Here is a 20299-nt window from a genome sequence, read left to right as displayed (position 1 = left end):
CTTCACCTCCCAAGCCAAAGGGGTAGCCCAGGGACCTCAGGAAACATTTCCCAGCACTGGGAAATCCCCAGCAGGGGATTCCATGGGGCAGCAGAAGGAAGTGTGGGGTATTTCACTCTGTCAGAGGTGCTGACAGAGTTGGACGTTTCAGAGAAAGCCTTTCTTTCAGGTTTTGACAGTGTGCCAAGCGCCGAGTCCATTGCTGCCTCCAAGCACCCTCATGGAGCTGCTCACAGAGCAAAATTCACAGGGAGGCTGGCCAAGGTTGAACCAAGAGGACAGGCTGGCTCTATGCAGGTGCCCACCAGCAACTATTTACCCAGCAAATTACATTGGGTTTTTTGCAAAAAAAAACCCCAAACCCTGCCCTCTCTTCCACCAGCCCTTTTCCTGCCCTAGCCCTCCCTGCATTACAGAGACAAGCAAATTCCCTGTCCTTTACAGGCAGTGGCTGGGACTTCTCCACAGCAGCAAACAGCATCCTTGCAGCAGGTCAGTTAGTGGTGATTTCCACAGCTTCCTTCAGCGTACCCAAAGCACGCAGGCGAGGAAATTGTCAGGAGCAGGGAAAAAAAAAAATAAACCACTGCTAAACTCAGCATTTACTTCGTGCTGGGGCTCTCTTGGTAACAACAAGCTCTCTAGAAAAATCCCCCTTTAAAAAAAGCAGGGGTATTTCAGCCCAGCTGGATTCCTGAAGGAGGGAAGCAGCTATTTGCAGAGTGAGACAAGACAGCAGGGGCTGGCTGAGCCTCCTGCCGTGGAGGGACCAGCAACTTTTAGCAGTGGCCACTTTCCTCAAGCTGGAAACAAGCAATTTTCCACGTTTGGCCCCTGTTGCTGCAGGTGAGCCGGTGGGGAGAGGATGTCAGGGCGTCTGGGCTGCAGCACCCCCAGAAATGCAAAACTCTGTATAGCCATAAGCATTCCTTGCTGGGGAAGCCCTTCCTAGTGTCTCAACCTCACTTTATCTCCACCTTTGCTGCATATCCCCTCTTCTTCCCCTGTGTGCATGTCTTCAGATGCCCTCTTCTTACTAATGCTTAAAGAGGTTCATGGAAGTGTTTGGTCCAATAGCATAGTGATGGATAATGCTATGCAAATTGTCTGGAAGACCAATGAATCCCCAAATAGATAAAGCACCTCTGGCTGCTCCTGTGCTTAGCTGTCTGTGATCCTTTCAGCTGACCACAGATGCGAATAGTACGTGGGGACTTTAAAATAAATTCAAATAAATAAAAATCATCCTTTCCCCCCTCAACAGAAAATTCCTTATACAATAAAGATGTATTGACATCCCAGTGCAACCAAGCCTGGCCTTCCCCTAGACAGCTGAGATGTTTAGTGAGGAGCATGGTCATTGTTGGAAAGAAAAAGGCACTTTTAGAGGACAATTCAGCCCACCTAAAGTCCAGTCTGCTTCTGAAGTTTGAGTGGGAAAAGATACCTACTCTTCCCGTGACAGCGCAATCACAACTGAAGGGCACTGTGACCTCGAAGTCTGAACAAATGAGCCTTTGTCTCACCTCCTGATTATGCTTTGGGAGTTCCCTCTGTTTATTATTCATCTGATTGTGATATTTTTAACGCTTTAATGCGCCCCCTCCCCGGTTTTGTTAAAGAACTAAATGCCTGACCTCTGATGAGCACCAGAGAGGTCGGAGGGTCCCTGCTCGGATGCCATGTGCATCACTGGTGGAATGTAGACTGCTGGTCCTGCTGCATGCCTGAGAGAGAGCAGCCCCTCCCTGTGCACCATGCAGAATGCTAAAAAATCAGGTGTCCCCTGATGCTGCCCCTCTCCTCAGCCACACCAAAACTGGCTGGTGTAGACCCTTCCCACATGCTTCCTCTAGGTTTCATCCAGGACCATCACCTGCCATCCCTCCAGGGCTGGCAACAAGAGCCAGGCCCTGCCAATCCTGCTGTAGCTGCATGGCTGAGTCCTGTGCAACTCGTTGCACCTCCAGGTCCTGTTGCACTAGGGATTTGATTGACCTGTGAACACCAGGCTATTAGAGGAAAACAAGGGGTGATAGGTAAACACCTGGGAGGAAAAACAGCCCTTTGCCTTAATGATAGTTTATCATGTCATATTTTTCTAAAATTGTGAAATAGTGGTAGCCTAACCTTTAATTTGCATTGCTTTAATTCATATTTTGAATACCAGACAATGACTTAAACACCACCCAATTTAACCCACATGTTCTCACTGATTTCTACCAAAAAATCCACACAAAACATGCACTCTGCTTCCAAAAGCAAGCGTTTAGATCGCCCATGGCTCCTCCACTCATTAATGCCAATACTGCACTGGTATCAAACCCCTACAGTGACCTTCCAATTGCTTTACACACATGCCCAAGCACTATTGGTGTTATCTAATAAAAGAATAAACACCCACCCAGGCACAGAGCCCTCTCTTGCACTCTTGTGCAAGTGCCCAGGCATCGGAGCTGCACGTGGGGCCAGAGCCAAGTGCCGATGTGCCCTTGCATTACACTGCTGTGAGCTGCACATCAGCCCAATGTGTGGCCTGATGCAGCTGGAAAATAGCCTGTTTTTGGTGGTTTATTTTCCCAGACCTCTCACCCCCAGCCACAAATGCTGTGGCTGCATCAGGCACCCCCCACCCCCTCGCTGCCCAGCCTGGCTCTTCTCTCGCAGCTTCACCCCACCGACAGCGACTGGAAATGAGATTTATTTATTTATTTTTTTTTTCTTTTAAGCCTTCTCCAGCACGTCCCACTGCTCTGTAAATACAGGCTGAAGTGCAGCCGAGCGTGGGATGCTCGAGGTAGCACTCGAGGCAGCTGTGTCGCTGATGATGCGCAGGTGGCCCAAGCAGCGTGGCACAAGTACCCCTCATTTTGGGGTCTGCAGGGGTACACACAGATCTGGATGATGGAGAGACTGCTTTGCAAAGGTGGGAGAAAGCAACTGAGCAGCAGGGAGAGCTCATGACAGCTTTGAAAGATTCCAAAGGTGGATTTTCAGTTTGAATTATGCTCCAAAAGCCTGTCCTCAGCGCAAAAGCTACCCCAGCACTCCTGCATCCCAGGCAGAACATCACGGTCTGCGCGCAACACCCCGATTCAGCAGCCATCCTCCAGCTTCTCCATCGTGTCTGGGTTTGCCCTACCCCTCAGAAAGCGAGAACAGAGCTCAGGCCAAGGAATAAAGCCATGGCTAGAGCAGCATGTTGGGCCTGGAGGGAGCCAGCGCCAAACCCACAGCCCCGGTTCCACCAGGCTGGCGGTGAGGCACAGCCTGTAATTACTGCCTGCCTGCCAGGCTTGCTTCGCCCCCACTGCCCTACCCCGGAGAAACTGAGCAGCTGCCAGCAATTAAAAGTAGTTAGCAGTTCCCATGCTATTTTAACCATTTACAGGCAGCAATGGTAGCCCCCTCTCCCTTAGCGAAAGGGAGCGGTTCTTGCTGTCACCCAGCACTTTGTGGGTGCCGCTGCATAGAATCATGGAATAGTTTGGGTCGAAGGGACCTTAAGGATCATCCAGTTCCAACTCCCCCTGCCATGGGCAGGGACACCTCCCACTGGCTCAGGCTGCCCAAGGTCCATCCAACCTGGCCTGGAACACCTCCAGGGATGGGGCAGCCACAGCTTCCCTGGGCAACCTGGGACAGGGCCTCACCACTCTCATGGAGAAGAAATTCTTCCTCATGTCCAGTCTAAATCTGCCCCTCTCCAGTTTATACCCATTCCTCTTTATCCTACCACCGCAAGCCTTTACGAATAGCCCCTCTGCACGGGAAGCAGAAGGTTCCAGCATAACGCAGCTCTGCTGAACTTGGGATTATCGCCTCTCCCAGCAAGCTGGGTTCAAACCCAGTCTGGGGAAGAGGCTCCCCATGGGGAACGCTGCAGCACCCCCGGCTCAAGGTCGGCAAGCTTCTAAGTTTGTTTTCAATTCTTTGCAAGAAGGGAGATGTTGAGGAATCACTCCAGGATTCCTCTCTCAATGTGTGAATTGTATTTTATTATTATTGGGGGAGGGGGGAAGCTGAGGGGAAAAGGCTGTTGAGGGGGGCTGTGGAGGGAAAGGCTGTTGAGGGGGGCTATGGGGGGGAGAAGGCTGTTGAGGGGGGCTGTGGGGGGAGAAGGCTGTTGAGGGGGGCTATGGGGGGGGAAAGGCTGTTGAGGGGGGCTATGGGGGGGAAAAGGCTGTTGAGGGGGGCTGTGGGGGGAAGGCTGTTGAAGGGGAGGCTGTTGGAGGGGAGCCAGTTTGGGGGGGCTGGTGGGGGAAGGCTGTGGGGTGGAAGGCTTTTGGGGGGGCTGTGGGGGGGAGGCTGTTGGGGGGTTTGGGGGTGTGGGGCTGTGGGGGGGAGGCTTTTGGGGATGTGGGGCTGGGGGGGGAAGGCTGGCTCCCGTTGTGGCTATATTCTGCAGCCTGGGTTTCAACCCTGGGGGATGTAAGGCTCCGCGAGGCGATTCCTGTGGCACTCTCATCCTCAGCAGCGAAAGAACGCGTTGTTTCTCGCCTTTAAGCCTCTTTGCCGGCTCCTCCGCGGGCAGAGCTCCCCCGGGGCCGGTGGGATGTGGGTATGAAGTTGGGGGGGGGGGGGGGGGGGCGAGGGGGGACCGTGCTCGGAGCGCGATGCGGGGCTCCCTCTTGTGCCCGCCCGCCCCCACTGCAGAGCGCCGGGCGCTGTCGAACGCACCGCTGCCTCGCAGCCCCGCGCCCGGCTCGGCTTTGTCCCTTCTGCCCGGGATGGAGGAAGGAGGTGGAGGTGATGATGAGGAGGAGGAGGAGGAGGAGGGGAGGAGGCAGGGGGGGCGCCGGTAGCGGCAGGCGCTGGGCGGTGCCGGCCCCGCTCCGCCCCGCTCCGCCCCGCTCGGCGCCGGGCAGCCCGGCAGAGTGGCGAGGCGGGCGGGCGGGCACGCAGCTCCGCTCCGCTCCCGGCCATGCCTCCCCGCCGCCCCGCAGCCCTCCTCATCCTCCTCCTCCTCGTCCTGCAGCTCCGCCGGGCGCTGGCCGCCGCAGGTAAGGGCGAGCCGGGCACGGGCAAGAAGTTCTTTTCGGGGTGGGAGCGGCGGAGAGCATCCCCCGCTGCGTCCCCCTCCGAAATGGAAAGTTCGCTGCGGTTTATCTTTTTTTTTTCAGAAGCAGCTCGATGTGTGTGTGTTCCAACCTTGGGGCAATAAACCTGTTTTGGGTTTTTTTTTCCTTAAAGAGGGCAGCTGAGCCCCCCTCCACTCCGAGGGATGCTCCGGGGGGAGGATGCTCCGGGGGATGCGGGCTGGCAGCGCCGCTCCTCGCCCGCCCTGACGCTGCTTACATACTCTTCTTTTCTTTTTTTTTTTTTTCTCTTGGGAAAAGCAAAACAAACCCAGCCCTGTTAGTACTGTCGCTGGCTGCGATTCCTCAGCCGGTCAAAAAAATAATTATTCAGCCTGGATATCTAAAACCATAGAATAGTTTGGGTTGGAAGGGACCTTAAAGATCATTTAGTTCCAACTCCCCTGACATGGGGACACGTCCCACTGGATATATATATTTTATCTGCGTTTTGAGCTCTTGAGGGCTGAGCAGCCAAATGGGCTTTTCCCGTGGCTTTTCAAAGTTTCCTGTGTGCAACCGAATCTTGTGGTTGAGATGCGCTTAAATCCAGCCCTTCCGTTGGTAATCGCTGCCACAGACAATAAACAGAGGCGCTGCCCTCTCTCGTTAGGACTTGTGTGATCAAATTCAGCCTTTTTGCTGTATTTCCCCCTCTCTCCCGCGATTCACGAGCATCCTCTGCATCTCGGGACTTTGTCCTTTGTCATCCTCCGGCGGTGGCAAAGCAAAGGTGCTGGTGTTTATCATCACATAAAAAGATGTCCTCGACTACAGAGCTCAGCAGTGGAGACTTATAAAGTTTGATGGCTTTTAGGGGTTGGAAGAGACCATAACTATAACTGTCGAGGCTCTGGTGATGGGCAAGGTTGTCATTCCCGTGGGAACTCGGGTGGAGAGCCCATTGCTCGCTTCCTGCAGCTTATGGCAAGGGTTTGAGGACGTGTTGTAAAGCTGTGTGCAGCACAGATAGGTCTCGGTAGTAGTTAAAAGCGTCTTCTGACAAGGTGATTTTCTAGGAAAATGAACTAAGCCTTCTTTTCTGAAGCGTAATTAAGGTGACAAGGAATTTTGGGGAGGGAGTTTAATTAGATTAATATTTTTTCCACCTCCGCTGTACAAAGATCAAGCGTGTTTCGGCAAATGAAAAACACAAACGGCACTATTGACTTATCCAGTGGTGTGGATGTTGCTGCAGCAGCATCCTTCAACCAGAAGAAACTCACCCTTTGCTGGAAAGGTAGAGCTTTGAGAGCTTGGCAACACGTGTCCAGCTTGGCCAGGAGCAGTATTGCGTGTGTTGGATGGTCCTGTGGTGTTGGGAGTGAGGAGCAAGGGGTCTGAAGGCTCAGCACGATGTGGGATGCTGTGGATGGCAGGAGGTCGGGAGGGCTGGATTAGTCGGGCTGCTGTGGCCAAGCAGCCTGGAACGGTTGGGCTGGTGCCGGACCCTGTGCCTGGTTCTGTCCTGTGCAGTGCTCTTTGTTTTTGCATGCACCAAGTTCACGCAGGGGTTGGAATAAAACTGGGCAGGAGGGAGGGAATGAAGAATTAAAAACAAGTTAAACCTGACCAAGCTGGATCAGTTTGAGTCTGCGGAGCTTTCTAAAGGCACACTGTTATCTGGCATATATAAACATGTATAAAGTTTTTGGCTGTAGAGCTTTAATTAGTGTTTCTCTAGGAGTGTTGTGTTGAGATTGCATGTGATGATGCAGAGGAGGGACCTGAGATGTGTGCGTAGCCCTGGTGATAATCCACTCCCTTCCCTACGTTTGCCTGGTTTTGAGGAAGGAGGGAGAGACATCACCCAAAATATAATTTTCTTTTTTAATTACAGAGAATGTACATATTGTTTGTGTTGGGGATTGCGGGTTGGAGGGAGATTGCTTTGGATTGGGGTTTGAAGCCCAGAAGAAATCAGCCAGCTCATCCCCAGGACTACTGCTACGCTCTCCTCTGCTGCTGGAGGAACCTTAGCTCCCACCCATGTCTCCCCCTCCGCGTCCCGGTCCTGGGGCTTTGCTGAGCATGCTTCATTCTGCTTGTGTGTGCCACTTGCAATCGGAAAACAGCTTAGTGTGAGGATTTTGAGCTTGCTTGAGGGTCCTTCCTCACAAGGCCAGCAGAACAGAGGTTGCAGAAGGGTGCTGAAATCCAGAGGGTGATGCTCCGGGAGGGAACTTTGAGTGTTTGCAGGCAATGTGACACTGCCATCGTAGTGAAGGACTATCCTTGCATCCTTCTGCTGCACTGCCATCAGAAAAACACCTGGGGAGGGAGAGAGGGGGACAGCAGTGTCCCCCACTGGCACGGGTTGTGGGCTCCTGCGGTCCTTGGAGCAGATGCTCCAAGACCTGTTGCTCATTAGCAGAGCCTGCCCTTGCAGGACAGAGGTGGAGGCTTGCTTGAGGCCAAAAATGTGTGGAAAGGTCTGCTTTGGCTTTTTGTCTCCTTCTGCTTAACTTCTTGGTTATGGAGCCCTCTGTCTTAGAAATGGGTGCTCACTGTGTGCGATAGTGGTAGAAAGAAATAATGAAACAAAAACATGGAGGGAAGTGAAGAAATACTAGTTTCAAGGCAGAATGCCTTAGAAGTGATTGTTGAGGGGGGATTCAGATTCCATTTGGTTCATTTAAAATTTAAAAGTGCATCATGCTGACCCAGTAAGCAGCTTGTAGATAGCAGCTGTGTCTTTTATCTTCTTTCCTGGGTAACTTCCTGCGGATCTTCTTGGTGCTGTGCACCCTGGATCCCTTTCTGTTCCTGTCCTAGCCATACAGGAATAATAGTTTTGTAAAAAAAAATAAAAAATCTGTATTTTGGGTCAGATAAGTGAGCCAAGATGATGCAAGGAGCTTTGGGTTTGCTTCCATTTCTAGCAGCAGCAGCACTTTTAAGTCCTTGGTGCTGTGGCTTTCTCCCTCCCGGGGTGTTTGGGGCCGTCCCCACAGGTTATTGGGAGAGCTGGGATCTGCTCAGCAAAAGCCAGGCCAGGCTCATGGGCTGGTGCTGGAGAGGAGGCAGGAAGCCCTGGGCTGTGAGGTGAGGACGGAAGGGGCTGTATGGAGTCTGCGAGGAGTTCATTACAGCAGATGTTAGCGCCATAAAGCCACAGGTTCCTGCTGTTTCCTATTCACTTATATCCTCCCAGCTTTAGCGATGCTAATGCGAGTGAAAACATTTGCTGGAGCGAGGGGGGGCATAAATCACCAGCCCATTCCCTCTGCCTCCTCCTGCCATCCCACCCGCACGTCTTTCCTTGAGAAGCAGGGAGATTAATACCAGTGCAAGGGCTGCCTGAGCTGCTCTCTGGCTACCGCCAGCCCTGCCGTGGCATTTTCAGGCCCATTGGCTCTGATTTTGATTTTCCTTAATAAAGCTGTAATTTGCTGTAATCAGTTGCATTGTGCAAGCCACCCCTGCTCGTGAGTCAGAGCACAGTGGCACCAAGCTGACACAGCCTTGGCCCTTTGGATGCTGGCGGGGGTCTGTGTCTGGTGGGATGAAGGCTCATTCCTCCTGCTGTTGTTCATCCTGGCATGCAGGGAGCTCAGGTGATCCCTCCCTGGTGCTGCCAGAGCTAGGATCGAAAATAAATGTTGTACAAGATGCTTTCCCTGCAAACCAGAGCCTTTGTTGTACCCCAGGAGTGGTGAACCGGTAGTTTTTGAGTGATGAAGCTCCTCATATCAGGCAGAGGCACTTGAAAAAGTCCCGTATGACCGGCAGTGGGGTTGCACCATTGCTGGGAAATGGCAGAGCTTTGACTTGGGAGACGCAGAAAGCCCCATAAAGCTGCTCTGATGTCTGGTTTCACACCCACCCTCTGAGGGACCTCTCTTGGTGGGAGCCTGGAGGCCCCTTGCTGAATGCAGCACCCTCCCTAACACTCCTTAAATCTTCTGTCTTACAGTCCCTGCAGGCTTGGCTGAAGCTTGAATTTTTACTGTCGAGGCAGTTGTGAAGTGAGAGTTTCCTTTTAGCTTCACACTGGGGTCCCAGCACAGAGGATGATGTTGTTCTTGAGGGTCCCAGCTGAGTTTTGGGTTAAATCGGTTTTGATTCTTTTGTGGAGCGAAGCTCTAAAAACAGGGGCTGCATGCATGGAGGAGGCTGGGGAGCCAGAAGGCAAGCAAAGCATCCCGGCCGCACTGAGTATTATTTTTGAAGCCTCCTGGTTTTTTGGAGGCCTGACTCACGGTGCAGGAATGCGCTGGGCTGGCAGCCCCAGACCTGCTTCTTGATGGAGAGGAAGAGCTGCTGTCTCCTCCTCTTGAGCCCGTTCCCCATCCCTTCTCCTCCCAAACCGCCGGGCTGGGCTGGTAGCAGCCACATGTTTGCTGAGCTTGGATTTTTAGGGGATTTTTTTTTTCCTTTCCCTTTGCTATTTGCTTTTTCACATAGGGGCTGCATTCTTTTGATGGAGCTGGGACAGCTCAGTTGGATCATCACAAGGCACCTCTGGGTTTTGCTGGCCAGTTGGAGGTGAGGGAAAGGCAGAGCGAGCCCAGAGATCAAATGCGAGCCAGGCTGGGAAAGGCTGGGCAAAGCCGTGCTGGAAAAGGAGGAAAGGGAAGGGAAGCACGAATTATTTAGCACGGGGCTTGCTCCAGCGTGTCCTGTGTGCTGCCTTTAATCTCCTGCGGGTCCCTCCCTGCTGCAGCCCTGCGTGGCCCTGCTCAAGTCTCCTTGGCTTCCCCCTGCCTTTGGTTGCTTCTCCCAGACCTGGTGTCTCAGCTCAGCTTTTGAAGGGGCTGTTTCCCATTGCACTGAGCTCCCCTGGACCCACACGGTGTGTTATATCTGAGTTAGGTTTGTATTGAAGAACCGAAGGTCCTGGTCCTCATCTTCAAACTGGGGGTCCAGACACTGTAACATGGGATGGTGAAAGTGCAAGTCTCAGTCCAAACTCCTGGTGGTTTGGAGTGTACCTTGAAGTACATCTGATAAAGGGACCACGATGGCAAGTTTGGTGCCTTATGTTTCTCAATATTGGGCTCAATAGAGGAATTCAGGTGGGGAAAAGGAGGCAAGCAAAACAAGCCATGTGTCAACAGAGTGCTCAGCAGCAAACAGGGTGTCTTACAGCTCAAGAGGAAGAAAATGTTTTCATCTTTGGTATGGACTCTGCTTCTCATCTTTCCTCAGCTCGTGGACTAGGCTCTGCTGGGTCACTTGCCTTGCCTGGCTGCCTAGACCATCCATGGAAGCCACTGTCTTCCTTCCTCCTGCTTCAGCCCACAGCCCCTCTTCCAGAGGGGTTTGATGGCCAAGGACTTGCTCATGTAGGTGCTGGGAAATATCCCCTTTCCGGATAACACATTGCTGACCTTGCTTTTTGTTGCAAGGAGGAATAGCCAGGTGCCAAGCCCCAGAGCTGCCTGGGGTACGTGGATGGGGATGGCAGAGTGTGGGGCAGACGTGGTGGTGGGTCAGGAGTCCCAGTCTGGCCTGTGACCATGAGAAAAGGCTTACTCCTGAGGCTGGATTTCTGCAGGCGTAATATTTATTGGGCGGCACATCCTGTTGCCTTGCCGTGCAAGACTTGGACTGAGTGAATGTGACTGGCATAATCCCCTGGGACCTGAAAAATAAATGTTTTGAGCCAATTTTTACACCTTGTAGCTTTGCTAGTTGTTTAAGTTAAAGGTAGTGATTGGGGTTTTTTTTTAATTTCTTTATTTATTGCTCTAGGAGATAAAGGACACCAGCTGAGACACTTTAAATTAAAGAATATATACCTGGTTGTGCAAGAAGCAAACTGAGCATAGCTACAGCCTCAAACTCTGAAGGTTCTCTGCTTGTGTTTAGGGTCTGGTCTGTCTCTTTCCATGGGGGAGTGAGTCTCTTCAGATTAGGAAGATGATGTATAGAGATTTGCAGAGCATCTTTGAGGATCTCCTTCTCTACCTTCATCTCTTTGCCCCACAAGTCCATTCAGCAGCAGCCCATAATGCACGTATATACACACATACACAGCACAGCTGCTCTCACTTCTCTACCCCTTTTATTCCCATAAAAGCCAGAAGGAGGGAAGGGGCTTGTTTGCACCCTGAGTGATCCCTTCCCTGCCTGAATACCCAGGGCTGTGCTTGTAATTGGTACAAAACCCTCATCAAGCCAGACACAAAAGTCAGATCCTGATATCTCTCATGCTTCCGGGGGGTCCTGCCGCTGTGGTTTCCATAAAGGTCCCATGGGTAACCTTTGCTGCCACCCAGCTCCCTGCCTTCATAAGCATGCACCAAGCGGGATTGTTTCCCTTTGAAAGAGCGTGGAAAATCTCATTTTGAAATGTTTAATGCATATTAGATCCATCTGCCTTTCTCTCAAGTAGAGGCCACCACAGGAGCCACCTCTGGGTTGGCTCTTTGGTCTGCCTCCATCTCCTGAGGAGGTAACAGGCTGGCAGGACAAGATGTAAAACAAACCCAGGCTTTCCAGCTGAGTGGCTCACGGAGGTGGGAGGCTATTAAAAGGGTTGCGTTGCATTGTATAGCGTGGGAGTTTTCCTTAGGCAGGAGGTTAGAGAGCCTAGAAACTCCTCGGGTCAGATTTAAATGGGAGAAGGGACACACCTAGGATGTAGTGTTGCTGTCTCCTTCTGCCTGAGGTTGCTGTCAGCAAGTGTCCTCAATGCTTTCTAGGCTGTGAAGTTTCAGGCGTATTCATGACCAGTGGCACGTCTGGGCACATCCACTCAGCAGTGGCTGAAGGCACTAAGAAATGTCCTCAACAGAAGACCTTGCTTGACTGTCCACTTTTCCCATGGACTCACGTGATATGCTGGGAAGTTGTAGCTCTTCCTTCAGACAATAGTGACTGCTAGTTGGAGGACTGAGAGCAATCTGGATGGAGGAATGGGGCTTTAGAGGGGTTTATGGAGATGGATGAACAGGGCTTCCTTCCATTGGGATAATCGGCTCTGCCTCCCTGCCATCTTGAGGGCATCTCATACCCCTTGCACGCCCTGTAAGTGTGGGGGCTGGTCTCTGTGTGCCAGTTATCCCTCCGTGGAGACCTTGCTGTCCTACACCATCACCCAGCTGCGTTATTTGCTCTATGTGTTTGGGTTGGCTTGAAGAACAGAAGGAAAGTGTTTGGTAGCAGCCAGAAAGTGGCTGCTATTTAAAACAAGGGGGAAAAAAAATGTGATCTGCTGCTTGCTTTTCATCTGTGGAGCCAAATGGAGCCAAGTAAGTGTCCCCACCCTCACCTGGAGGGGCATTTCTTAAGGTTTTGCAGGGCCTGCGAGTGAAGCTAGTAATTAGTGCCGGTCATGAGGGTGGATCTTGCAATGTGGCCATGCTGTCTGCTGTGGTCTGGCCTGGGGCCATCACCTTGTTTAGGATGGCTTCCACCCAGGTGTAGGATCCCAGCAGCCTCCCTCCACCCCTGTTTATCCCAAACAGGCTGGGGATGCTGCTCGGGGCACCAGTACCCTCACCTCCCTGCCTGGCGTGGCTGTTTTTACAGTTGTCGGATGGTGCTATGGTGTTCCTTCACCGGAATATTTGTTTAAAGGTTTTTCTTTCCCCCTTGACAGATGTGAAATTTAGAGAAGTGCTTAAAATGAAAGCATGGCTCTTAAGTCCAAATACACAGCAATTAAAAGTAATCAATGATCTGGGTTGCTGCATTGGAAACTAGGCTTGTTGAAAGGTTTTGTCCTCCAGCCTAACTTGTAGAAGCTTAAATGTCCTGTCCCTTCTGCTTTTAGGGACCTGGCTGGAGGACACTTTCCTAGAACGAGTCAGGAATTGCAGAAAATCTGCATTAGGCTGGAAGTAGTCTGGTTCCAGTACTCTGGAGCTGCTCATCAGCGCTGTGACATCCCTACGTGGCTCTGTAGGTTCTCCTCTGAGTTGTACCAGTCTATCCACTTTGGAGACAAGTGCTTGGTGACACAGTGCCCCTGCTGGGTGCACATGCAGCTTTGTTGGCATTGCTGGGGCTAATGCTTTTGGTTGGAAGGAAGAAGAGGTGGCAATTCATGCTCCCCTGCCATCTCCAGGCATGCATTTCCACCTGGATCTGTGGTTCCTCTCATCTTCCCCTGATCTTTAGGAGGAGATGCTTGTCTTGGTTGTGGAAGCACATTTTCCTGGAGGATGTGTGACACTCGCTGCACATAAATTTGACTGCTTTTCTGCAGTCAAAGCCCTGCAAACACCTCCTTCTGTGCTCCAGCATCGTCACTAAAGGGATTTGTTTCAGGAGAGGGGATTTGGCTGCATGGCCGCGCAGCACAGAGCTGCTGGGGTGACCGGGGTCCAGAGCATGATGAAGCTGGGATGCAGGCTGCCAAGGGCTATAAAACTTCTATTTTCTCCCCTTTTGCAAGTCCCTATTTTTTCATGTGTGTCTACGCTAAATGAATTGCTACTCATGAATGACGAGTCTGTGCTTGGTTGAAGCAAGCAAGGCTGGGAGGTGTGGCTGTGAAGGCTTTTCACGTTAAAATCCGATGGTGCTATAGCCCAGGTATCCCAGCTTTGGATTGTAGGAGTTACAGCCACACGGTTAATCCCTATCCTAGGTTTGTGGGTACTTCAGCTACCCTGTATACATATATATATATTTATATAAAGGTATCAAGACGCATATTTCAGACTCTTAAAATCTTTACACCAAGATTAAAAAAAAAGTTGGCTCTGCCCAAAGCTGGAAAAGCGAGATCCAAAAGCTGGGAAGAGGGTTGGGTTTTGTTTGGGCTGAACAGTGACTAACTTGAGTTGAGTTTTTAAAACAAATGCTTGGGATAAACTGGTTATGCAAACCACAGTGAATTGGGCAGGTTCCTTTGTAGTTCGCAACAAACCCCGGGAGTCTGGGGCGTGTTGGGGCTGGTCCTGCTAGGGATGGAAAAACCCACGCATCGGCTTTGCAGACAGGGTCCCAGCTGATCAAGAAGGATCCTGGGGGGATAAGTGGTAGGGAAAGCCACAGGTTACTGCATGGCCTCATCCGTCCAGCTAAAACCTTGAGTAATGCTGATCCTAAAAAACACACTGGGTCAAAAATAGATGATCGTTTTAAAGTGTGGTTTTATAATACCTGCTAAGAGGAATTCATGGTGTGCTTGGCTCCAAGAAGCTGTCAGGCATGCTGGTCTCGTGTTGCTGAAAATATCTAAATTCAGAGGATGTTTGGGTTTTTTTGCTGCGGCATTCATCGGCCACGGCTGGGAGGATGGTGTGGGGTACGTAAGCGTGCCAGCAATGCTCGGTATGCTTCTCAAAGGCAGGCAGGCTCGCAGACAGCGGGGCTTCTGGTTTCTATCACAGCCTACACTGTTTTGGCCAGGGGCATCCATCCATCTGTCCATCCCACAGTCCTCCCAGGCTCCATGAGGCTCCTCTAGAGTGCTGTGCTTCAGGGGCACTAGAAAAAAGAAATGGGTATGAGGGCCTTTGTGAATTTTTAGCTTCATCCGATGACACAGGCTAGGGGAAGGCAGTGCCTTGCTTGTCAGTAAGGCAAAGTAATGCTCCGTAAAAATCCCTCTTGCCGTCTCCTGCTGGATCGGTCCTCTGGGCTGAACAAAAACCGGCTTAGGCTACAGTTTTCTATTTGTGGGGAAAAGTCTGGCTGCTGGATGAAGCAGAAAATTAGATGAAAACTGCCTAATGGGAGGAGAAGGATGGTTTTTGCACATGAGGAGGGGGGAAAAAAGGAGATGAAATAGCTGCTTAACCCCATCAGCGGCCAGTGCCTGCCCTTTGAGCATCCTTGGACCACTAGCACCCTGCAGCCCCTTGGCATCACTGTATCTATTTGTTGTCCCTGCGTCCTAAGGGCTTGCTGCTGTTTGTCTTCTCCTGCTGGTGGAGAGGGAGGCTGGAGGCTTGAGCAGAGCGGCTTGCACAGTGGGATTTTTCTTGTGCATGTGCTTGCTGCCTCCCCCTTTCCGTCTTCGTATCCCAATGACACAGCGGCTCCGTTTTCATTAGTATTTATGGACTGGCTATAAGAGGGCGCAGCAGATCCATCCGGGCTGTTAATGACCCCTGCATGAAATAGCAAAGCCCACTGAGTGGTCTCGGCCGAGGGGTTTTACTGCAGCCTCCCCTGGTCTGTCTGCCTGTCTGTGTCTGCTTCCCTTAAAGAGTGATGGGGAGGGCTGCCTGCGTGATCTCTTGCTTAAGGAGAAAAGGGCTTGGATTGGTGTGCCTGTGGAAGGTGGGGGAAGGCGAGCGTGTGCAAGTCTATGGAAAGTATAGGGGGGAGAATGCGAACCATATGTTTCTGCAAGGGTCAAGTTGCAGAGCTAAAACCAGCAGGGAAGCAAAAGAAGCCAGAGTCCTGCAGTTTGGCTGCACTTTGCATCCCGGTAGGTTGCGGGGGGGTATCCAGTGTGTCCTATCAAAGGATGATTTTGAAAAATAAACCCACTCCAAAAGATTATTTGGGTCCCCACCTGGCACTCTGCAGTGTCACTGCTGTCCTGTGTCTTTAGGGCTGGGGTCCAGAACTCTTCCCAAGCCCCTGGGGCTCCTATAAATAAACAGCAGGGATGCTGGGAAGAAGCTTCTTTGGGTTGTCCTGGGTTCATGATGTTTGTGAGTTTGATAAGAAGTCAAGGGAAGAAACTTATTGCAGGGAAGGGAGTGCCTGCAACTTGCTGGAAAAGCAAGGTTGTGTTTGTGCCATGCACCGTGGCTGGCCTTGCGTTCTCCTTCCAGCTATGGAGAGGAGAGCCACATGAAAAGATCCATTTTCCCTTCTCGGAGTGGAAAAAGTTATGTGCAGGCAGCCTGGAAAGTTGTCTAGGCTTCAGACAGAGCGATGTGAGCTGGATGGAAGTGCTTTTAAAAAGAAATCTGAAAATAGGGGGAGCAGCAGGGTCCCACAGCAAACTTTTTTAGCCGTGAGACATCTTTTGTTTCCAAAACTAAAGGCATGGAGACAATATCTGATTCCCCAACTGGCTCTACGTAGCTGTTTGCAACCTGTCAGCTTGGTAACCATCTGCTCGCAGCCCGCGGGGACTGCGCTATATATGGGATGCGGGAGGAGAGAGGTATTGCTGTTGCCCCCCCTTTTGCAGAAGGGACCGTGGGGCACAGCATCTTCTTGGACTATGCATCAAGAGAAACTCCTGTGCCTAAGAAGCAAAAAATCCCAATGGATTTATCTTTTGGCTGTCTAGCTTTTTTTTTTTTTTTTTTTTTTTTTCATTTGCTTGTTTGGGGGAGGTTTCTTTTTTTAGCTCGGTTTCCTAAAAGAAAAAAATAAATCCAGATATTTTTTTTTTGCAGTTGTGCTGTTTGTGTGTCTGCAGCACTCCCCCTCTTTGACTCAGAAGTAGATGCCTTGCAATTAAGCACCTGATTAGGAAATTAGCAATAAAGTTTTTAATCTAGGCGAGCTGGTTGGCCAGTGAGAGGAATCTATTAATATCCCACTAAAAAAAAAATTAAAAAAAAAGGAAAACAGCATAACACCTGCCACCTACTATCGGGGAACACAAACGCCACGTGGGTGTGAGTATTTTGAGCAGCAGATCTATAGGAAAGCAGGTTGTGTTCTGCTGTTAATGGGACCGTGTAGTTTTAGTTGAGATGGGGTACCTCAAAATACACGAAGAACTGAGAATGTTGGAAAAATCTTAGGCAAGGTGAGAGAAGCACTGAAGGATGCCCTCAGGTTGTGGCAAAAGAAGCTTGCTGGCAGATGACCTTTAACTGTTGCGGAAGGAAATGGTCCTTTATTAATAATGGTTGGCTGAAAGGGAAGCAGGAGGAGAACGTTCCACACCTATGTCAGCTGGGAAGAGATGGAGAGGGAAGGTTGGGCTTCCTTGTGGCCTACCTACATACCTAGAAGAAATCTCTTGGCATGTTGTTCGATGTGATGGTTTCTTAGAGCTCGCTTCGACAGCATGTGTAAAGAAAAAGAGAGTTAAAAAGGCATTTAGGTAAACTGTAGTGTCTAAAGGTTGGAGGAGTTTGGATTATTGCAGAGTCTCTGACACCCCTGAAAAGCGTACATCAAGGGGAAGGATGGGGAGGAAGAGCATATTCCCACTGGCATGGTACCAGCTCTTCTGCAGGTCCTGAGGGTCTTGATGGAGTTTGATTTGGCTGGCATTTGTCCCTAGAGAAATGCCATGTTAAACCTGGCCCTGGCTTCACTGGTAGGGTGACCTCCTGGCTCAGTCTCAACCAAGCTGCCCAGGAGATGCTTTTAAGCCAAGAGGTGCTGAGTCTGGGGAAGGGCTGCTCTGGGGTCAGGTCACTTGAGTGGTGAAATGAGTCCTTGTCCTATAGCAGGGTTTTAAATCCCATTATTTGCAGAGAAGGTCTCTTAGTGCAGAAGGCAGCTTGAGAAACCATGAAGAAGTTCTCAAGATGGTGGTGAAAATGAGAAACTGGAGTTAGGAAAGCAAGCGCCTGTTTTGTTCCAGGACCAAGATGTTTATTCCAGATAAAAAACAAATATAGGGGGATAGAGAGATGGCATCCTTTTTCTTCTTTTTTTTTTTTTATTAAAAAAAAACCCAACAACCAACAAACCAACCAAAAAACAACTCTATTTCGAAGCTGCTGAGAATGTGACTGCCCCTTGTGATGTTTCACAGCTGAGATCATTTCTGGCTGAGTTAATCCACTCTGGAGGTTTTAGTCTCAATCTGTCTGTATGGGTGAGCTCAGAATCCCAAGTTTTACAGGGAAAGGGGAAAAAAATCTCAATAATTCTGGACCAAAAAAAAATAAAATAAAGCTATGAAGAAGCATCAGTGAAGAGAAGACTTTCAGGTTTGTCGGTGAATTGTGATCTGGAACAACATTAGCTAAAGCTGGAAGGAATTACTCTTCTTTTCAGAAATAGATAGTAGACATTATTTTTGGAGTAATTAAGTTTCATGAGTGCTTATTTAGAAAGAAATTTAGTCCAGTCACTGTATTACAGACTTTCGGAGAAGATATTAAGTCCAAGGCGAGCAGGCTGCCTCTGGGAACAACTAGGACTCAGAGCAAAGGCTTTAATTTCAGCTGTGTATCAGTGTAGTCGTATTGTTTATAAGCTTCTCTTGCCACATGAAAGCAATGTTTCATTATCCTGGTTGGTTCTAAAAGCAGTGAACCAGTCAGAGGAGGCCTGATTACAGAGCAGCAGCTCTTTCTTCCCATCACTACAAAAGAATAGACAATAGAAACTGGGATCCAGTTTTAGCTCCAGTAATGCAATGCCTTCCTTCTGGTGGTCATGTCACATGCTGCCTGAGTAATTCCCATCCTTGTTCTGCCTGGAAAACCAGCCTCTGAGGGAGGGAGGGATGGTTTTGGGCTGGGTGATGGTGGGATTGGGCACCCTGCTGCGGGTGCCGGCTGGTGGAGATGGTGCTGCGGGTGAACCTTGGGTGAGGCACGGAGCTGCAGGTTTGGGAAGGGTGGTGGCTCTCGACTTTTGTGGGGACAGTGGCGATGCAGAGTCGGTGGGTTGTTGATTGAGGGATTGTTTCCCCTAGAAATAGGGAGCAGTTTGGCTGGAGCCTGGGGTTTTCTCGGAAGACTGAGCCTGGAGTGTTGGAAGGGGAGCTTGCAAAAGCAGTTCTGTGGTCACTGCTTGTTTGTGCCATAAGTTTGTCATCCATGCAAGGGGAGGAAGGGGGCGGTATTAAGGCATGGCAAGTGTTGATTTTTGTTGTTTCTTCAAGAATAACAACTAACTTGGCCTGTGGGCAGCTGCAGGACATGCAGAGCAGCCAGGAGCTGCGCAGCCTTCCTTTTGGATGTGGTTCCTGTGGGTCAGGTTATCATTTAGCTCCATTATGTGCTGCTTCTTGCCTTTCTAAAGTGGTTTGGAAATAGGACAGGGTTTTGTTGGACCCCTCCGAGGCTGTGCTGCAAATTCCATCATTGCACAAAGTGCGGAGAAAACTCCAGCAGAGTTGTTTATCGAAAAGCAGCTACAAATCATAAGGATGGGATGGGAAATCCAGCTCTTTGAGATGTGAAACCAGTGCAGAAAGAAACCTCCAGCGGAAATATTGTGGCTCTTTGTGCCTGGGACAAAGAGTTGGTTTGGAGTTACATGGAAGAAAAGGAGTGGCGTTGGTGGGGAAGGTCTTTTAAGATGGGTATTGCGATGGGCACATAGCAGGGGGAGGCGAACCAGGCCATAATGAGCGAACGCATTATTGGGGATGACTGAGGATGCTGGCCCAGGGGGGAGAAATCTTTCACCATCTGACAGTGGTATGAATGTTGATTTTTTTCCTACTTCTCTGCAGCTTCAAATGCAGAGAAGACAAACTTTCCCTGCATGTCTTTCTGGCAGGAGATGGGTGCACAGCATCAGCATCCTCCTCCTGATCCTCTGGCAGTGTGTGCCAGGGATGCTGCCTGTCCCACAAACAAGCCCAAGAGCTGCTGCCATCCACCAGCCTTTGGCTGCTGTGGGTTTGACTTTATTTTCCCCCCCACTCGTTCAGTTTGCAGTTAGGAATACTTTTTATGCGCTGAAGACTTATGGCTCAGTCTGAATATGTTATCAGTACAGTGTCTGATAAGTTTTCTGCCTCGAAGCCCTGGGGAAGTGCCCGTTCAGGGTTGCTGCAATAGATTTTCCTCATCTTTCCCAGCTGCCTATGAATAGTCTGATTTTTACTAACTCCTTAGCTGAATGGAATGTCTTTCATCAGTGGAAAGAAAGATGTGTCCCAGCCAGTGTTGTCCATAAAGGCTTGTCGTGCCCCTCCTTGATTTCATAAATTCATAAATGTGTGGCAGGATGTGCTGTTAGGAAGGAATAAATCTCATTATTTGAATGAGCTTGGACCACATGAAGAAAGTGGCAGGGGAAGGATGAAGGATTTGTCTTGGTGAGCTGTAGAGCTGGTGGCCTGATGGTGGATGTGGAGAAGATTGAGGCTGGTGATGATGGTAGAGAAGCATGTTAGTCTTTTGTGGATGGTGTAAAGTGGAAGTGGTGGAGGCACCAAGACATTGAATTCTGCAAGAGGAGAGGTGCTGAAGCATCCCTTCAACAGGCTTGCAATGGGGCTCGGCACTGACCGTGCTCTGATGGCTCTGAGAGGTGAAGTGCAATGCCCAGAAGTTTTTCCCTAAGCTACTATCTTCCCACTCCCCTTCCCACGCTGCTTCTGGTCATGCTGGTGGGATGCAGCTGCAGTGGTGGGATTGAGGAGATCCTCCCTAGGACCCGGGAAGGTGAAGTATGGGCAGTGGATTGTTTGCTCAGCAACAAAT

At 50.4% G+C, this 20299-nt stretch overlaps 1 protein-coding gene across 3 annotated transcripts in view; it reads left to right on the top strand.

The window, feature by feature from the left end:
• Nucleotides 1–3855: 3855 nt before the first annotated feature.
• The window catches only part of UNC5B (unc-5 netrin receptor B), a 57394-nt gene continuing 40950 nt past the window's right edge, over nucleotides 3856–20299 (top strand). For 2 of the 3 annotated variants that reach the window (XM_054071971.1, XM_054071970.1), the window contains exon 1: nucleotides 4849–5003. In XM_054071971.1, the coding sequence (XP_053927946.1) occupies nucleotides 4925–5003 (79 nt within the window). In that variant the 5' untranslated portion in view covers nucleotides 4849–4924. Of the gene's footprint in view, nucleotides 3902–4848; nucleotides 5004–20299 lie in introns of those variants that run through there. The other variant, XM_054071972.1, reaches the window with a different exon arrangement.

Source organism: Cuculus canorus, chromosome 7, assembly GCF_017976375.1.
Source record: "Cuculus canorus isolate bCucCan1 chromosome 7, bCucCan1.pri, whole genome shotgun sequence".
NCBI classification, from domain to species: Eukaryota; Metazoa; Chordata; class Aves; order Cuculiformes; family Cuculidae; genus Cuculus; species Cuculus canorus.
The sequence above is the reverse complement of the archived record's forward strand: the minus strand, read 5'-3'. Positions and strand labels throughout refer to the sequence as shown.